Here is an 18898-nt window from a genome sequence, read left to right on the forward strand (position 1 = left end):
GGCCATGGCCTAAAAGACTCATGTTTTTGAGTACCGGTCCTTCGAGCTTTCACCAGTTTTGCTGGTGGGTGCGTGGGGGTGCTAGGTTCCAGTAGGTTCTCTTGTTCCTGCACCCCTTGCACACTTTCTTCTGCGGACCCCTCTTCCAGGTCAGCCCAGAACTGACCCGCAGTGTTTCCCTCTGATGAGGTAGAAGCACTGTGCAGCCCTCAAAGAGGTACTGCTGTGGGTTATCATAGGGCCCACAGTGACCCGACTCCATGTCCTGGAGTCTGTCACGTTGGAGCAAAGCTCCATACACCGCTTCTTCCCGCTCCAGCGCTCTCGGGCGCTGGCCGCCGGCGGTGATTCAAAGTCGGAATCCTCTGAGTCCATGACCTTGTTTGTTTTGTGTCTAGCCTTTCCGCCTGGCCGCGTGGATCTGGCCGGTGCGGAGGCGACATCGGGCACAGCTGATCCCACTACGGGTGATCCAAGTGCCGCTGGCTGCTGCTGGCTGCCCGCTGCTCCACGGTCCTCCTTCTCCAGCTTTGTCCTTACTGTCCTTCCGTGGAGTGGATATGGCCGGTGTGGAGGACATCTGTGCACAGCTGATTCCATCTAGCCACCAGCTTTGTCTCAGCCCGTTTTTTCTGCACCTGTAATCAGCATAGAAATGCAAAAAAAAAGACCGCAGCTCTTACCTGCAGGTCCATTGCTACGGATGAGCGTCATTCTAACCCGTCTGCTGCCGTTAATGACTGTCAAAGTCAACGGCCCCATTTGAATGGTCTCCCACCCGGCCGTGGTGTTCTGGCCCGCGTGGGACCAAAAGTCGGCACTGCTCTCCTTATAACGGGAGATAAACGTGCCTTTGGCTGCTGTCTCCCCGAGCCAGCTTCACTAGCAGCACTGTGGACACTCCTTTGTCCAGCTTCCCCTCCTGTACAGACCTAGCGCGGGGAAACATTAGTTTTGCTCCCTCTCCCGCCCGGCCCGGTGCAGGAGCGAGTCGGGAGCGAAAGTCGGGCACAGCTATTCCCATTACGGGAGCCGACTCCGGCCGCAGCTGTAATCCCCTGTTGCGCTTACTCCGCCTGGCTTAGCCACGGCAGGAGCGCAATCTCCTTTTGTCCCCTAATATTAAAAAGGGGACAGAGCATAAATACAACCCACTGTCTTTGTGGGTTGTTGGCTCCGATTTCCTCCACCCGTTTGGGGTGAAGTTTGGCACTCGCTCCCGTTATGGGAGATAGTGGTGCCGACGTCCGTTGTTGGCTGCCTGCTGCTGTTCAGCGGCAGCTCGGGAGCCTTCCTGCAATCAAGAAAAAGGTAAGGAAATCTCTTACCTGTTGTTGCTGGTTTTCAACCTGCCGTTCGGGAGGAACGTCCTTCCTCCCGCTGTGATTTCCGCAGCCCACAGACCCCTGTAGCATCGGTCCTAGGGGCTGTTGTCCGAGTTTGTCGGACTGACGGCTCCGGAGGCTCCCTTGTCGGCGTTCTCTATCGGAGCTGAATTCGCACAGACTCCCGCTAAGGGAGACTGTCGTGCCACCGGCTGTTGCTGGCTGCCTGCTGCTTGCAGACTCCTCCCCCGCCAGCTTTCACAGCCTTCTGTAGAAAAAAGGTAAGTATAGAACGATGTTCCCTTACCTTACCGTTGCAGGTTCGAAACCCTGCCGTTCGGGAGGAACGTCCTTCCACCCGACAATGACGAGTTGCAATGCGTGTAGCGCAATGTCACGCATGCGCCTGGCGTGCTTCTTCACGTAGTCACTCACGTGACTCCGAAGTAAAATCTACAGTAATCTATGTTACAACGCCAAGTACTCAATACTCTGACTGATGAAGGCCAAAGTGCCAAAAGCCTTTTTGACCACCTTATCTACCTGCAACTCGACCTTCAAGGAACCATGCACTTGTACTCCGAGATCTCTCTGGTCTACAACACTACCCAGAGGCCTACCATTTACTGTATAGGTCCTGCACTTGTTCGACTCCCAAAATGCAACACCTCACACTTCTCTGTATTAAATTCCATCAACCATTCCTCTGCCCACCTGGCCACTCGATCATCAGCAAACTTGCTAATCTTGCCCTGTATGTTCTCATCCAAATCATTGATGTAGATGACAAACAGTAACGAGCCCAGCACCGAACCCTGTGGCACACCACTAGTCACAGGCCTCCATTCTGAGAAGCAACCTTCCACAATCACCCTCTGCTTCCTTCCATGGAGCCAATGTGCTATCCATTCAGCTATCTCTCCTTGGATCCCTATAGATCTAACCTTCCAGAGAAGCCTACCACCTTTTTCGAATGCCTTACTAAAGACCATGTACACAACATCTTCAGCTCAGCCTTCATCAACCTTTTTGCTCACGTCTTCAAAAAAATCAATCATATTTGTGAGACACGACCTCTCACGTACAAAACCATGCTGACTGTCCCTAATCAGCCCTTGCCCATCCAAATGCCTGTATATCCTATACCTCAGAATACTCTCCAGTAAGTTACCAACTACAGATGTTAAGCTCACTGGCCTAGAGTTCCGAGCATTTTCACTGCTGTTATTCTTGAAAAGAGGCACAATATTTGCCACCCTCCAATCCTCTGGTACCGCTCCTGTATTTAAATACGACTCATACATTTCAACTGGGCCTCCCGCAATTTCCTCTCTAGTTTCCTGCAATGTCCTCGACTATATCTGATCAGGCCTCGGAGATTTGTCTACTTTCAAACACGACAGTACCTTCAGTACTTCCTCGACATTACCTGGAGTATTGTGTGCAGTTTTGGTCCCCTAACTTGAGGAAATACATTATTGCTATTGAGGGAGTGCAGCGTAGGTTTACAAGGTTAATTGCTGGGATGGCGGGACTGTCATAGGCTGAGAGAATGGAGCGGCTGGGCTTGTATACTCAGGAGTTTAGTAGGGTGAGAGGGGATCTTATTGAAACATATACGATTATTAAGTGTTTGGACACGCTAGAGGCAGGAAACATGTTCCTGATGTTGGGGATGTCCAGAACCAGGGGCCATAGTTTAAGAATAAGGGGTAAGCCATTTAGAACGTAGACGAGGAAACACTTCTTCACACAGAGAGTTGTGAGTCTGTGGAATTGTCTGCCTCAGAGGGCGGTGGAAATCGGTTCTCTGGATACTTTCAATAGAGAGCTAGATAGGGCTCTTAAAGATATCAGAGTCAGGGGATATGGGGAGAAGGCAGGAACGGGGTACTGATTAGGGATGATCAGCCATGATCACATTGAATGGCGGTGCTGGCTCGAAGGGCTGAATGGCCTACTCCTGCACCTATTGTCTATTGACAGTAACCCTGACTGCTCTCATGACACTACCAGTTACTGCTCCAATTTCCTCCGTCCTACTGTCTTTCTCCTCGGTAAATACAGAGTTTTTAGTTCCCGAAACTCCTACAAGGATGTACTTGATCCCAGCTGCCCGGCACATATGTTCTTCTAATTCCCGTTGACTATTTGAGGGTCAGTAATACACCCCCAACATGGTGATCATCCCTTTCCTGTTCCTCAGCTCCATCCATATAGCCTCACTAGACAAAATGTCCATAATGTCACCTCTGAACACTAACTGTGACATCCTCCTTAACCAACAATGCAACTCCCCCAACTCTTTTTTCCTCATCCGTCTCTCCTGAAGTTCCTGTACCCCGCAACATTGAGCTACCAGTCCTGCCCCTCCTTCAACCTGGTTTCAGTTATGGCTCCAACGTCCCAGTCGCCCGTACGTATCCACGCCCTAAGCTCATCTGCCTTACCCGTCAAGCCCCTTGCATTAAAATACCTGCATTTTAAACCAACCCTCCTTCCTCGCTCTCCAGATTTTTGCCTATTCTGTCCATTAACCTTTCCCACACCACCATCCATACCAAACTATAGCCTCTCCTGTGCCTCTGTCCTGCATGAGATCCCACCCCCCTGCCAATCTAGTGTAATCCCTCCCTCCTGTGTATGGAGTTGGAATCGTTATGTGCTGTTCTGGTCATCAGACTACAGGAGGAACTGGAATACGCAGGGGAGATTCACCAGGGGAGATTGTTGCCTGGGATGAGGCGGAACCTGATAAAGATATAGTAAAAGATTATAGGGACAGAGATAGCATGGATAGTGAGAAACCTTTCCAAGCCTTTCCTGATTAGTTAGGATGTCAAAGATTATGGGGAGAAAGCAGGAGAATGTGGCTGAGAAGGAAAGGTAGATCAGCAAGGATTGAATGGTGGAATAGTCTCAATGTGGCTGTTTAATTCTGCTGCTATGACATAAACAAAGGCATGTGTTCCCCCAGGAAAATGGCGCCGGTGAGACGGCAGCCTGTCGCGAGCAGCTGTGTGTAGTGTTTATTTATTTAGTATTATATAGGATTATTAGTATGTATGCTTAGTTAGTATTTTAGTAGACTACTTATAAGTGTTATAGCTACAACTATTGCGTGTTGTTGAGTTCGTATTCAAGACTTAACCATACTTTCTGGGGAACGGGAGTGGAGTGGAAATATGTGCCTGATATCGGCCAGACGGGCGGAGCAAACTGCCGTGATATATACCCGTCAGGAACTGCTAAGCCTGGTACATGGCTCAATATTCGGGACTCGACATGACATATCGAGGGAACTCTTACGGAGGAGACATCGGGGAACGCGTGCGGGAGTGAAGAGAAACAAGAGGAGGTTGACGAGAACATGGAGAGAGACTTTTAAACCAGCCCTTCCATCTATCACCATGGGAAATGTTCGCTGTCTAACGAACAAATTAGACGAATTAGAAACCCTGGTCAGGTACCAGAAAGTGTATCGGGAGAGCAGCATTGTTAGCCTGACAGAGACGTGGCTGACGGAACACACGCCCGATTCTTTGATCAGTTTCACCGGCTTCAGGTCGATACGTGCGGACAGGGACACCGGAGCGAGCGGTAAGCAGAAAGGTGGGGGGCTTTTACTGCTCGTCAATAACAAGTGGTGTAACCCTAATCACGCTACTATCAAAGAACGGATATGCAACAAGGACATTGAACTCTTAGCGGTTAGTTTAAGACCTTATTACCTACCCAGGGAGTTCACTGTGGTGGTAGCCATTGTTGTTTATATTCCTCCATCTGCCAAGGCGGAAGTCGCGTGTGACGTGCTGCACACCACTATAGCGGGACTCCAGTCCAAGTACCCAGAGGCGTTCATTGTTGTGTCTGGAGATTATAACCATGTCTGTCTCTCTAAGACTTTGCCCACTTTTAAACAGTATATTGACTGTACAACCAGAGGTGATAAAACGCTGGATCTCTTGTATGCAAATGTCAAAAATGCATACAAATGTACTGCACTGCCCCCTCTTGGTCGATCAGACCACGACATGCTACATCTCTCTCCCTCCTACACACCAGCTGCCAAGAGGTTGCCTGTCACCATCAGAACATCAAGAGACTGGTATCCTGAGGCAGATGAAGCCCTGAGGTATTGTTTTGAGACAACAGATTGGGATGCGTTCTGTGAGGAGTATGGGGAAGACATTGACGGCCTAACAGAATGCATTACCCATTACATCAATTTCTGTTATGATGACATCATGCCACCCAGGGTAATTCGTTGCTACCCTAATAACAAACCCTGGATTACCAGCAGCCTGAAGGCCTTACTAAATGAGAAGAAAAAGGCTTTCAGGGAGGGCGACAGGAATAAAATCAAAGAACTTCAAAAGGAACTGAAGGTGAGGATTAAGGAGGGGAAAGAAGCCTATAGGTTCAAATTGGAACGACAGCTGCAGCAAGATGGTGTGAAGCAGGTATGGGCTGGAATGCGAAAGATCACGGGCATGAAGCAGAACGGTGGTACACTGCCTGATGGTGAACAGAGTCTGGCTGATGATCTGAACAGATTCTTCAACAGATTCGACGGCTCCACACCACCCCAGCCTCCCCCACCTGGTCTGCTGACCATTGCTGCTTCCTCTCCACCTCCCATCCCTCTCTCCATCACTCCTGAGATGTCACCTGTACGGAGTCCCCTCTTTCCACCTCCCACTCCACCGGCAGCCCCACCCATGACTCTTCATACTGCTCAGGTCAAGGTGATGCTGGACAGACTGAAGCCAGGGAAGGCAGTGGGGCCTGATGACACCAGCCCAAGGCTACTGAAGACTTGCTCTTCAGAGCTGTGTGGTATTCTAACACACCTGTTCAACCTGAGCTTGCGTCTACAGAGGGTTCCAAGGCTGTGGAAAACATCTTGCCTGGTACCTGTTCCAAAGAAGACCCATCCCACTCTCTACAATGACTACAGACCAGTAGCGCTCACTTCTCACATAATGAAGACATTTGAGAGACTTGTCCTTTCCTACATCAGGACTAGTGTGTCAAATCACATGGATCCTTTACAGTTTGCATATCAGCCTAACATCAGTGTCGATGATGCCCTCATTTACATGCTGCAGAGGGTGTACACACATTTGGACACTACTGATGCATCTGTAAGGATTACTTTTTTTGACTTTTCAAGCGCCTTCAACACTATTCAGCCCCGATTGCTAGGGGAGAAGATGGAGAAGATGAAAGTGGATCCATCACTGGTACTGTGGTGTTTGGATTACCTTGCCCTCAGACCACAGTACGTGCGCCTACAGAACAGTGTCTCGGGCACCATCTTGAGCAGCACAGGGGCTCCACAAGGAACTGTGCTGGCTCCGTTCCTGTTTACCATCTACACAGCGGATCTCCAATGGAACACCAACAGCTGCTTTTTGCAGAAGTTTTCGGATGATACAGCTGTTGTCGGCCTCATTAAAGGGGGCAATGAGGAGGAATACAGAGACATTATAAGTAACTTTGTGGAGTGGAGCGCACACAATAACCTCCATCTTAACACCAAAAAAACAAAGGAGATAGTGGTGGACTTCAGGAGGGGGAGGAGGAGGACTCAAGCAACGCCGATCACCATTAAGGGCACTGAGGTGGAGGTGGTCGCTAATCACAGGTACCTTGGGGTGCAGCTTGACAGTGAGCTGAACTGGAAGTGTCATATGGAGGCGGTGTACAGGAAGGGACAAAGCCGACTGTATTTTTTAAGGAGGCTGAGGTCATTTAATATCTGCCAACCCCTACTGTGCAGTGTCTACCATTCAGTGGTGGCCAGTGCTCTGTTTTTTGTTGTGGCCTGTTGGGGAGATGGCGCCCGTATAGCGGATAAAAACAGACTGGACAAACTAATCAGGAAGGCCGGCTCAGTGGTCGGGGCTGAGCAACGAACGGTCCAGCAGGTGGCAGAGGCCAGAACTCTAAATAAACTAGGTTCTATAATGACAAACCCCACTCACCCACTCCATGCCCTGAAGGTGATCAAGAGCAGCATCTTCAGCCAGAGGCTGATTGCACCAATGTGCAAAACGGAGAGATACAGGAAGTCCTGTTTACCAGCTGCTATAAGACTTTATAATGAGCATAAATAACTGCACTTATTTTAAATTAATTGTATTTTAACTTGTATTTTAACGTATTTTAACTTGTTATGTATGAAAGCGTGGTGTTATGTTTGTCTTGAAGCTGTCGTGGCACTGTAATTTCCTGAAAAGGATTATTAAAGGAATAATCTAATCTAATCTAATGTGAAACTAGTGAGCATCGCTTCCATGGGAGGACGGAGAGGTTTAGAGGGTACGTGAGGATTTTATTTTCATCCATTGGCTGATTGCAATGTGAGACACTGCCTGAGAATGTGGGGGATGCAGGTACACTTTAAACATGTGTGAAGTATCTGGATGAGTGATTGAAGCATTACGGTGTAGATTGTTACAAAACAACAGATGATAAATGGGATTGGTGCAGAGGGTCCTTGATGGCCAGCATACTGGGCCACACAGACTGTCTCTGTGCTGTACAACTCCATCAGATGTCATTACAGAGGATGCAAGGAGCCTCTTAAAATGGCTGTTGATCAGGAACTGGAAGTGAGGGGAATTCAGGAAAATTACACTAATCATTTAATTGATAGTAATCTGATGCGACACATGAGCAAACATAACATTCTTGCTGACAACCAACATGCATTTAGGAGGCATAGATCATGTGAGTCTTAGCTTATCCTGACGACAAATGACCTGGCCAAGCACCTTGATAGTAACGTAATCACGGATTTAGTTGTGCTGGACTTTTCTAAAGCATTTGATGTCATCCCACACCAGAGACTGCTTCGGAAGCTTGACTTCTATGGTATTCGTTCCAACACGAAACAATGGATTTCCGGTTTCCTGACAAAACGTCTTTAGCATGTGTGTGTGAACAGAAAGAGTTCCAATTGGCATCCAGTGTTGAGTGGTACACCTCAGGGCACAGTACTTGGCCCACATCTATTTTTGCTATACATAAATGACATCCATGAAAAAGTCGCATGTACGACCAGACTATTCGCTGATGATTGTTTGCTGTACCGTCCAATTAAGTCAGCTGATGATGAAGATGCTCTCCAAAAGGATCTCGATACTATGGTCACAAAAATGGGGCATGCAGTTCAACCCTTCCAAATGTGAAACCATGCGTGTCACCAGAAAGAGGAATCCAGGCGAAACATCTTACAATATACTTGGTGCCACCCTTGAAGAATCCAAACAAATTGCAGGATGATCTGCGTTGGAATGGTCAGACTCATCATGCAACGGTGAAAGCAACAGGTGTCCTAAATTTTCTGAGGCGCAACTTTCATCATTGTTCAACTTCTGTCAAGGAGAAGCTGCACTTCACCCTCGTTAGACCTCATTTGGATTACGCAGTTGCAGCATGGGACCCATACACAAATAAAAACATTTCTTCCATCGAACGTGTCCAAAGACAGGCAGCTCGATTTGTTACTAACACCTATGAGAGAGAAGCAAGTGTCACCAAACTTCTGAATTCTCTGGGGTGGAACACTCTCCAAGACAGACATGAAGCTCACCGTTTGACCTGTTTTTACAAAATGTTAAATGGTCAGCTCGACATAGACTACAAGACCTACACCAAACCCAAACCAATTAGGAGCAGACAAGGGCATTCAATCCAATTTGTGATCCCAGCTACAAAGACAGATGTGTACAGCAATTTGTTCTTCCCCCGCACAATTAAAGCATGGAATAATCTCCACCCTACTATAGTTACCCAACCAGATGCAACTAAATTTAAAGTAGCTTTTTCTTCCCAATAACACTTTCTGGCTTAAGTCCTCCCTCCAGCACCTCCAGTTAAAATTCCATTTGGAATATTTTGGAGGACCAAGAAACCAAGAACCAAGAACCAAGGGAATTGTTTACAAACCCCATATTGGAGCTGACGCTGACAGGTGATTGGGTCATCTTCTCTTCATCCCAGTGGTGTACAAGAAGCGCCTGGTGAGTAGATGGGTGCCTTGTTTTTTTAAATAACCAAGCGTACACAGATTGGGGGAAGGTTTCCCCCCTTAAGATAATGAAGGAGGACAATGTTACCTAGGTTTTCTGAAAGGCAATACATGTTTGATCAACTTCATCAATTCTTTGATAAGCAACATGTATTGTCGTTCATGAGGCAGCAGTGGGTGTACTCAGCAGGCATTTGATCAGATGCCAGATCAAAGGTTATTGTGGAAAATAAAAGTTCAGAGATTGGGAGATGACGTGGGTGTGAACAGAAGCGAGTGGACATGAATTAATCTTTCACTGGTTGCCCACTGACATGAGTGGTATGTCACAGTGATTAATGCCCAGGCCCAAACTTCTTACAATTAATGTGAATGACTTCTCTGACAACCAAAGTTTTGATAACTGAATTACTGATAATATAAAGAGAGCTAGGAAAGTACTTTGTGAAGGGTACATAAGGAGGATACGATGATCTATATATGTGTCAAGTAAATGGGCAGAGATCTGGCATATTTTATCATCCCCACGTCCCCTTCACTACGTACTTTCCTACTTTGTACCATCCGTAAAATTCAGTAATCCAACCTTCATTCTTCAGTGAAGTAATTGAGAGGAATTGCAAGAGGTTTGAGCCCAGACATTGATATATTTCCGTTGGAACATGGGTAGAGCATTGGCAGATGGAATGAAATCCTGACAAATGCATTTTAGGATGTAAAATAAAGATGGGTCATTGGCAGGATGCTAAGTTATGTTGATGCATAGACAGACCGAGGGGTTAAAATCCAAAGTTCCTTGAAAATTCCAATGCAGTAGATAGGCTGATGAAGAAAGTATATGGCATCCCTGCCTTCCTATGTCATGGCATAGAATATAATGGATAGGATGTTATGCAGCAACTTTACAAAACACTAGTTAATCCACATTTGGAGTATTTGTGCCATTCTGCCTCTCTTCTCCATCTGTGGCACGAGAAAGGATGTGGTTGTACTGGAGAGAGTGTAGAGGACATTCCCCACGATCTGGCATGGACTGGAGAACCTTATCTATGAGGAATTATTGGAGCCGCTGGTCTTGATTTCCCTGCAGTGAAGGAGATTGATTACTAACCAGATAAAAGTATATAAACCAGTGAGAGGCAATGACAGGGTAGAACATCAAAATCTATTTCCCATGCCAGGTGTGTCAAAAACAAGAGAGCAGAGGTTTTCTAGACAGGGAAAGGTTGACATTTGAATCATGGCACCAGAGAGGTTGTGGAATCAGGCACGGTCTGTATGTTGAAGAGGCATTTAGACAGGCAGTCTGAAGAAGGGTCTTGACCCAAAACATCACCCATTCCTTCGCTCCATAGATTCTGACTCACCCGCTGAGTTTCTCCAGTTTTTTGTCTACCTTAGACAGTTAAATAGGCAAGACCTACAGGGCACAGTCAGATGGGATTTGTGTAGATGGACAAAGATGTGGGGATGGACGGAGAGGGCTGAAGTTCCTATTTCTGGGCTGTAGCACTCTATCGCTCTGCAATTGTCCATTTTTGGAAAACAGAAGCATGTTGTCTGAATTGTGAGACATGACAGAGATCTGGGATTCAGAGAGTTCTTGGGTTCCTGGTGCCTGATTTTCAACGGCTCATTCGCCAGGTACAGAACCAATCTGGAAACCAAACAGAATGTTATCTGATGAAGGATCTCTGGCCTGAATCATTAACACTGTTTAATCTTTCACAAGGACTGCTTCCCCAGAAACTATGCAGACTGAAGGGCTGACCTCAAAGTTACAGAAAATCATGAGGGTCGGAGGGAATGTGGATACACAGTCTTTGTCCGAGGGTTTCAGAATCTAAAAGTATTAGGCAAAGGTTTAAGGTGAGAGGGGACAGAGTTAAGGGACACGTGAGGGGCAAGATTTTTCAACAGAAAGGGATGTGGGTTTATGAGACAAGCTGACAGATGAGACGATAGAGGCAAGTAGAATTAAGGGCCAAAGGTTGGCAAATGTGACACTCTCACGAAGGCCCTTGCTCAGTATGGACGTTGGGCTGAAGAACCGGTTTCTGTGCTTCACAACTCCAGTAAATGCTGCCTGACCTGCTGAACGTTTTCAGTTCTCTCGGAAAGTTTTCGGAAAAAATCCCACACGGTCACGGGGAGAAGGTACAAACTCCGACAGACAGCTCCCGTAGTCGTGATCGAACCCAGGTCTCCGGCGCTGCAAGCGATCTACCTCTACACCCATTTCCTTATTATTCTGAATAATCAGTTTCTTTCAACTTTATATTAAATCCACTTTAATTCTCCCCCCTCTATATAAATCATATGCGTTGCGGATTTACTGCCGAAGCTAAGGTAATTCAGCTCTTCTACGCACTGCTTTATCGAGATCTGAATATTTTATGATGTTTGTGCATCCAAGATGGTTGATTTGCACATTGGCGCATAGTGTGACAAATCAGGTTGATCTGAGGAGTGAAAACATGGCATCTGTGTGACGTGCAAGTTTATCCCAAGACTGTGTCAGTGACAGGATTGAGTACAATTGTTGACAAATGCTTTAGTGCCCGACGGCTGCTGGCAGTGGGACTCACTGGGAACTTGTGTCATGGCCGTGCTGTTGATGAGAAGCAGCAACTCTGATGTGAATGTGAAGAAATGTAGGACATGGTGGAAAACTCAGCAGGTCAGACAGCATCTGTGGAAAGAGAAATGGTTGACATTTTAACTCTGACATGCTTGATTGGAACAGAGGAAGAAAGAAATGTGTCTCAGCAGCAGAGAGGGCTGGGAGGGCAGTGGGTGGAACAGAGTGAAGTTCGCTGATAGTTGCACCAGGACTACTCAGTAGTTAATCTAGTGATGCAGGGGGCTGGGATCCACAGTGACTCTGATCAGGTGGGCTATGTAGAAAATGGGACAGTAAAATCCAGTGGGATGAGTAGACAGAGACAGGAGGGGAATCTCGTGAAGGGCCGGTGGGGTTAACTGCATTTACTTGAATGAAAGGAGTCTCACGGGTAAGATGGGTGAGCTGGGATATCCTGGAGGGATCGACTCATGGAACTTTATGGTTAAAACTTGGGAATAAGAAATGGACAATCACTATGATGGGATTATACTATCTGCCTCTCAATAGTCAGCATGCATGAGGAGACCAGACATGTAGGCTGAATGAGGAAGGATGTGAAATCAATGTGTTTGTAGTCGTGGGTAATTTTAACTGTTGAGTGGGGAAAAGCAATGATGTTGCAACAGAAAGCAACATCCAGGTCTGTGCTACTAGGACTGGCTCTGTGGCACAGTGGGGATGAATGAGACCAGTCAGGCGACAGTGATAGGATACTTGATAGTCAGGGGAAAAGAAGGAAATTCTGTGAGGATAGGAAGAGGGAGATGGGACTGATGAATGCATAACTGAAAAGTTGGAGCAGGGAGTCAGATTATTGGATTAAAGGGATCTTTTCTGCAGCAGCAGTGACCTGCACAAGAGGGACGTGTTACACCTGAACTGGAGGGTGACCAATATTCTGGCGGGCAGATTTGCTCACGATACCAGGGAAGATGAAATCACATTTATTTCAGTAAATGTGGCCGGACAAATAAGATCGTCGAACACTGGACGTGAATAAGTACATGGGATTGGGATATTACAGCCGCTGCAGAAATATAGTTAATGGAGGGTCGGGCTGGTAGCTTAATGTTCCAGGGTACCAGTGCGATAGGCGAGATGGAGCAGGAGAAAGAGAGGAGAGGTAGTTGAGTTTTTGATGAGGGGGAACATCACGCAGTTATCTAAGATGAAAGTATTGAGGATTTATGAATGGAACATTGAAATATGGGGGTGATCTTATTGGGAATTAGAGCAAAATGCAGAAAGATTGGAGAAAGTTCCAAGAATAACAAAGGCTGTGAAGTGGATTTTACGTTTCTGGATATAGACTAGGATCGAGCCTTAGAGGGGGTGGGCAAAGCTTAAACTATTCTTGTGAAATAGGGCAAGTGTCTGAAATGTAGGTGGGGAGGCACTTTAGTTCTATTTGTGTTAATACAGTTATGTAAAAACACAGAACTGCCCCACAAGCCAAAGTTATATAGTTATTCTGTTGTGCTGCAGCAAGTAAAAAATTCATTGTTCTTTCTGCGACATCTATACTATTACTAAAATTCTCAAAATGAGTTGTTGGCCTGCACTGTACTTGAAATGGAAATGAAATGGGTTGTTGGCCTGCTCTGTGCTTGAAATGGAAATGAAATGAGTTGTTGGCCTGCTCTGTGCTTGAACTCAGTTGTTGGCCTGCACCGTGCTTGAACTCAGTTGCTGGCCTGCACTGTGCTTGCTCCAAAGGTCACGCTCATTTTGGAAGTCCCGCTCACTCCAGAATTCCTGCTCAGTGGAGAGGTTGCGGTCATTCTGGAAGCCACGCTCAACCACATGAGTAGATTCAAGAGAGTTTTACTGTCATATATATGTTGTGTGTGTGTGTGTGTGTGTGAGTGATGGAGGGTATGAGTGTGTGTGAGAGATGGAGGGTGTGTGTGAGATTGGGGTGTGTGTATGAGCCCACCAGCCGTAAGTGAGTGAACTGCCAGCCGTGGCACACACACACACACGCACACCTGAGTAAATGAGCTGCCAGCCCACCAGGCCTGAGTGACTGAGCTGCCAGCCCACCAGGCCTGAGTGACTGAGCTGCCAGCCCAAGAATCCATTCGGCCCACAATGTCCATACAAGCCTTCTGGAAACCTGTCCCTTCAGCCCACAACACCCATACTAGAGCTCCAGAAAGCCCCCTCCCCACTGGCCACCAATATTGGAATTGGTGGAGAGGTGGAATATTGCGTTGGGGGACCAGCTCTCCCATGTGAACATGGGACCCAACGGGTCCCACTTAGGATGACAATAAAACACTCTTGACTCTTCTACAAGGGGAAACGATCTGGTGTGTGGGAAGCATAAACAGTGAGGGAGTACGAGGTCGGAGTCAGCAGGTCCCCCTGAGATAAATAAGCAAATGTGCTTACCTTGGTTTAGTTCTAACTCTCTCTCCATCCCTCCCCCTTCCTTATGATTCCTTGTCACCTTAGCTAACAATGAACCATTCTACATTTCCTTATCATCGTCTGCTTTGAACTATAATTTTACCCCACGATATCTCCAGACTCCCTTTCCCCTGACCTTCAGTCTGAAGAAGGGTCATGAGCTGAAACATCACGCATCCTTTCTCTCCAGACATGCTGTCTGACCTACGTAGTAGCTCCAAAATTAATGTCTATCTTTGATGTAAACCTGCATCTGCAGTTCCTTCCAACGCACCTAATCTGTTGTAGTCTGGTCGACTGGTACATTCTGAATGGGTCAGACAATACAACTGAAAGTGTAAGGAAGATAGATGGCAGGCAAACTTGGTCAGACTGATATCAACACGAGGATTCAGCATAGAGTCCTACATGCTGCATTGTGCACAGGTGATAGATGATGTGTTGTCCCTTGAGCTGTGGAACATTTCTAGATTTAATAAGTCATAGAGCTTTATAGCACAGAAACAGGCCGCCTGGTCCACCTTGGCCATGGCAATCATGTCTGCATTCTGGGTCAGTTCCACTTGCCCACATTTGACCCTCAGCTTCTAATCCCTTCCTATCCTAATATTGGTCAAAATATATTTTAAACATTGTAATTATACCTGTTTCCTCAGCAGCTCATTCCAGATATGAACTACTCTCAGTTAAAATGTTGCCCTGATGTCCCTTTTAAATCTCTCTCTCTCTCACCTTGGGCCAAGGATTCTTGTTTTAGAATCCTTTATCCTGGGGAAAATAAACTGAGTGTTGAATATTCATGCCCCTCATGATTTTTCACACTTTATTTAGGTCACCCCTCGACCTCCTATGCTCCCAAATCAATCCTTGCCTATCCAGCCTCTCCTTATAATTCAAACACACAAGTCCCCGAAACATCTTGGTAAACCGCTTCTGCACCATTTCCAGCATAATGGCATCCTGCTACAGCTGAGCAACTAGAACTACACACACTATTCCAGGTGTAGTCTAACCAATACAAAGCTGCATCATGATATCCAAATATTTGTATTCAATACCCTTCCCATTGAAGGCAAGTATGGCAAAGCCTTCACCACACCATCCAATCTTACGATGTTCTAGAAACCATGCACCTGTAATCCGAGATCTCTGTTCTGCAACATTCTCCAATGTTCTACCATTTATTGTGCAAGTCCCACCCTGGATTTGCATATCAGTGTGCAACACCTCACATTTGTCAGAGTTAAATTATATTTGTCATTCCCCACCAAACCAAACTTCCTGCGTATGATGTGCACAGCCTAAAGTTGGCATTTAATACCATCATCCCCTCCATGCTGGTTACCAAGCTCTCAGATCTGGGTCTCTGCGCATCCGTCTACAATTGGATCCTCGAACTGATTGTGGACTTAGGGGTAGGATAGGGACTCACAATCCCGTTTATATCAACTAGATGGTGAAAAGGGTCAGGAACTTCAAATTCGTGGGCGTGCATATTTCCGAAGATCTTTCCTGGTCCCAGCACACTGATGAAATAATAAAGAAAGCACATCAGCGCCTCTACTTCCTGAGAATATTACGGAGAGTCGGTATGTGACAGAGGAATTTCTCGAACTTCTAAAGGTGTACAGTAGAGAGCATGTTGCCTGGTTTGGCAACTTGAGCAACCAGCAACGGAAAAGAATGCCCCTTCTCGCTCACAGAGTCTCTCACCTGTTTTGGGCAGAATTTCTGGCAGTTTCCCACCTGGCCTGAGTGACTGAGCTGTCAGTCCACCAGGCCTGAGTGACTGAGCTGCCAACCCACCAGGCCTGAGTGACTGAGCTGCAAGCCCACCAGGCCTGAGTGACTGAGCTGCCAGCCCAAGAATACATTCGGCCCACAATGTCCATACTATCCCTCTGGTAACCAGTCCCATCGGCCCAAAACACCCATACTAGCGTTCCAGAAAGCCCCCTCCCCACCGGCCACCAATATTGGAATTGGTGGAGAGGTGGAATATTGCGTTTGGGGACCAGCCCTCCCGTGTGAACATGGGACCCAACTGGTCCCACTTCGTCTAGTATCCCTATAAACCTTTCCTATCCATGTAAATGTAGTGTCACGCCACAGATACTGGAGCTTGGTGTGACGCGACCGTAGGCTGTGGAAGCGGCTTCTGATTGGGGGAGCGAGGGATTGCAATGTTTCACCGCAGATATCCAATCAGCAGGTTTATAGCGAAGTGTGATTCATGTCACCGACCACCCAATGACGATCCGTTCCTGCTCCATCCCTCATTAGCATAGGGTGACGCCGCTGCCTATATAATCCGCGCTCCGACTCCGAGCTGGTCACTTCCGTGTTTGAAATCCACCGAGGAAATGCCTGATCCTGCGAAAACCAAAGATGCTGTAAGATCTTTGCCGAAAACAGCCGCCAAGAAGGAAACAGCTGCCAAGAAGGGCGCAAAGAAAGCTTTGCCGAAATCCGCAGGCAAAGGGGGCAAGAAGCGCAGGAGGTCGAGGAAGGAGAGTTACTCCATCTACATCTACAAAGTGATGAAGCAGGTTCACCCGGACACCGGCATCTCCTCCAAGGCCATGGGCATCATGAACTCGTTCGTGAACGATATTTTCGAGCGTATCGCGGGCGAGGCTTCCCGCCTGGCGCATTATAACAAGCGGGCGACCATCAGCTCCCGAGAGATTCAGACCGCCGTGCGCCTGCTTCTTCCCGGGGAGCTGGCCAAACACGCCGTGTCGGAAGGGACAAAGGCGGTGACCAAGTACACCAGTTCCAAATAAAGATCCACACATTGTTGAGAAAACACCCAAAACCCAACGGCTCTTTTAAGAGCCACCCACATTTTCGCAGAAAGAGTTGTACTAATGTTTCGACATTGAATCGCAGCAAAATTGTTTCAGGATATTTTTGTTTGGCGTTCTGTTTAGTGATTAAATTTTCCGATGTACGCGGGATATTCCCGGTATCCATGTTGCGTTCCTGTCCATCAAACAGAAATAAAACTCACGTCAGCTTGTCCCAATCATCATAAGCCAGTCAGAAGAAGGGTTTTGACCCGAAACGTTGCCTATTTCCTTCGCTCCACAGATGCTGCTTTACCCGCTGAATTTCGCCAGCATTTTTGTCTACCCAGTCATCATAAGTTGTGACCACGGCCAGCCGATTAGTGCTGTAGTTGCTGTTTTATTGTCTTCATCTCAATAAGTGTACTGAATTGCATTTCCACTCGGCAATTCGTCCAGTCTTTCAAGGAGGAACATTTCACAGTCGCCCATATTCCGATTTTTGTGAAAATGAACCAGTCGATAATCCGACACCGTTTACATAGTGACCGATCGCTAATTGATGCCGAGGTTACCGGCCCAAATAAACCGTAAATTAAATGTGTTGTGCTGTATTGCCCGGGGTTCAAGGTGGTCAACAATCAAGAGTATTTAATTGTCATATGTACCGTGAACGGAACAATGAAATTCTTACTCGCAGCAGTATAATTAATATCTTAACGCAATGCGCTTACATATAAAATGATAATCAAAAAAGCAATGATTATGTGATGTAGCAAATTGTATTGACATACAGATTTATAGTTTGGCGGCGATTTCAAAGTTCGAGTTTTGGAGGGACTGGCAGTTATTTTCAGCGCTTTTCTGTTGTGGGTTTTGATTGGTAGATAAAACAGTTCTGTGATTGGGTCATTCTTCACACCAATGAGATCATGTCCTTTTTCACCAATCACCAGCGGTTCTCTGGATTCCTAAAACAGGTATAAGAAAGGCGAGTCTGTGATCATTTTCTCATTCTGCGTGTACAAAACATCAGGAGATGTCTGGACGAGGAAAAACCAGCGGCAAAGCTCGGGCCAAGGCCAAGTCTCGCTCGTCCCGGGCTGGGCTGCAGTTCCCGGTCGGTCGTGTTCACAGGCACTTGAGGAAAGGCAACTATGCTCATCGGGTGGGTGCAGGAGCCCCTGTCTATCTGGCTGCTGTGCTCGAGTATCTGACGGCTGAAATCCTCGAGCTGGCCGGCAACGCGGCCCGGGACAACAAGAAGAGCCGCATCATCCCCAGACATCTGCAGCTGGCCGTCCGCAACGACGAGGAGCTCAACAAGCTGCTGGGAGGGGTGACCATCGCTCAGGGCGGTGTGTTGCCCAATATCCAGGCCGTGCTGTTGCCCAAGAAAACCGGCGCAGCGAACAAGTAAGCGAGAGAAACTCAACATAGTGACCCAAAGGCTCTTTTCAGAGCCACTCACCATGTCTGTGGAAGGGCTGATCATCGATTATGTTTAGTGCGGGACAAGTGTTCCTTGTTGTCGAAAACCGATTGTGCATTGAGTTGTCTACACGGTGGCGGAGCGGTAGACCAACTGCCTCACAGCGCCAGAGACCCTGGTTCGATCCCGACTACGGGCGCTTCCCTGTACACAATTTGTACGTTCTCCCCGTTTCCTCTCACTCTAAAGACGTCCTGGGTTGTAGGCTAATTG

The 18898-nt window shown here is 47.2% G+C and overlaps 3 protein-coding genes across 3 annotated transcripts in view; all 3 read left to right on the forward strand.

Annotated features, from left to right (window-relative positions):
* LOC116968408 overlaps positions 1 to 18898 on the forward strand; it is a 51551-nt gene that overhangs the window by 7651 nt on the left and 25002 nt on the right. The window lies entirely within an intron of this gene.
* LOC116968598 (histone H2B-like) lies at positions 16740 to 17249 on the forward strand. Its single transcript, XM_033015364.1, has one exon. It carries the CDS (start codon positions 16768 to 16770, stop codon positions 17188 to 17190), a length of 423 nt encoding a protein of 140 aa, XP_032871255.1. The 5' UTR covers positions 16740 to 16767; the 3' UTR covers positions 17191 to 17249.
* LOC116968558 (histone H2AX-like) lies at positions 18206 to 18716 on the forward strand. Its single transcript, XM_033015329.1, has one exon. It carries the CDS (start codon positions 18233 to 18235, stop codon positions 18611 to 18613), a length of 381 nt encoding a protein of 126 aa, XP_032871220.1. The 5' UTR covers positions 18206 to 18232; the 3' UTR covers positions 18614 to 18716.

The sequence above is a fragment of the Amblyraja radiata genome, chromosome 45 (assembly GCF_010909765.2).
Source record: "Amblyraja radiata isolate CabotCenter1 chromosome 45, sAmbRad1.1.pri, whole genome shotgun sequence".
NCBI lineage: Eukaryota > Metazoa > Chordata > Chondrichthyes > Rajiformes > Rajidae > Amblyraja > Amblyraja radiata.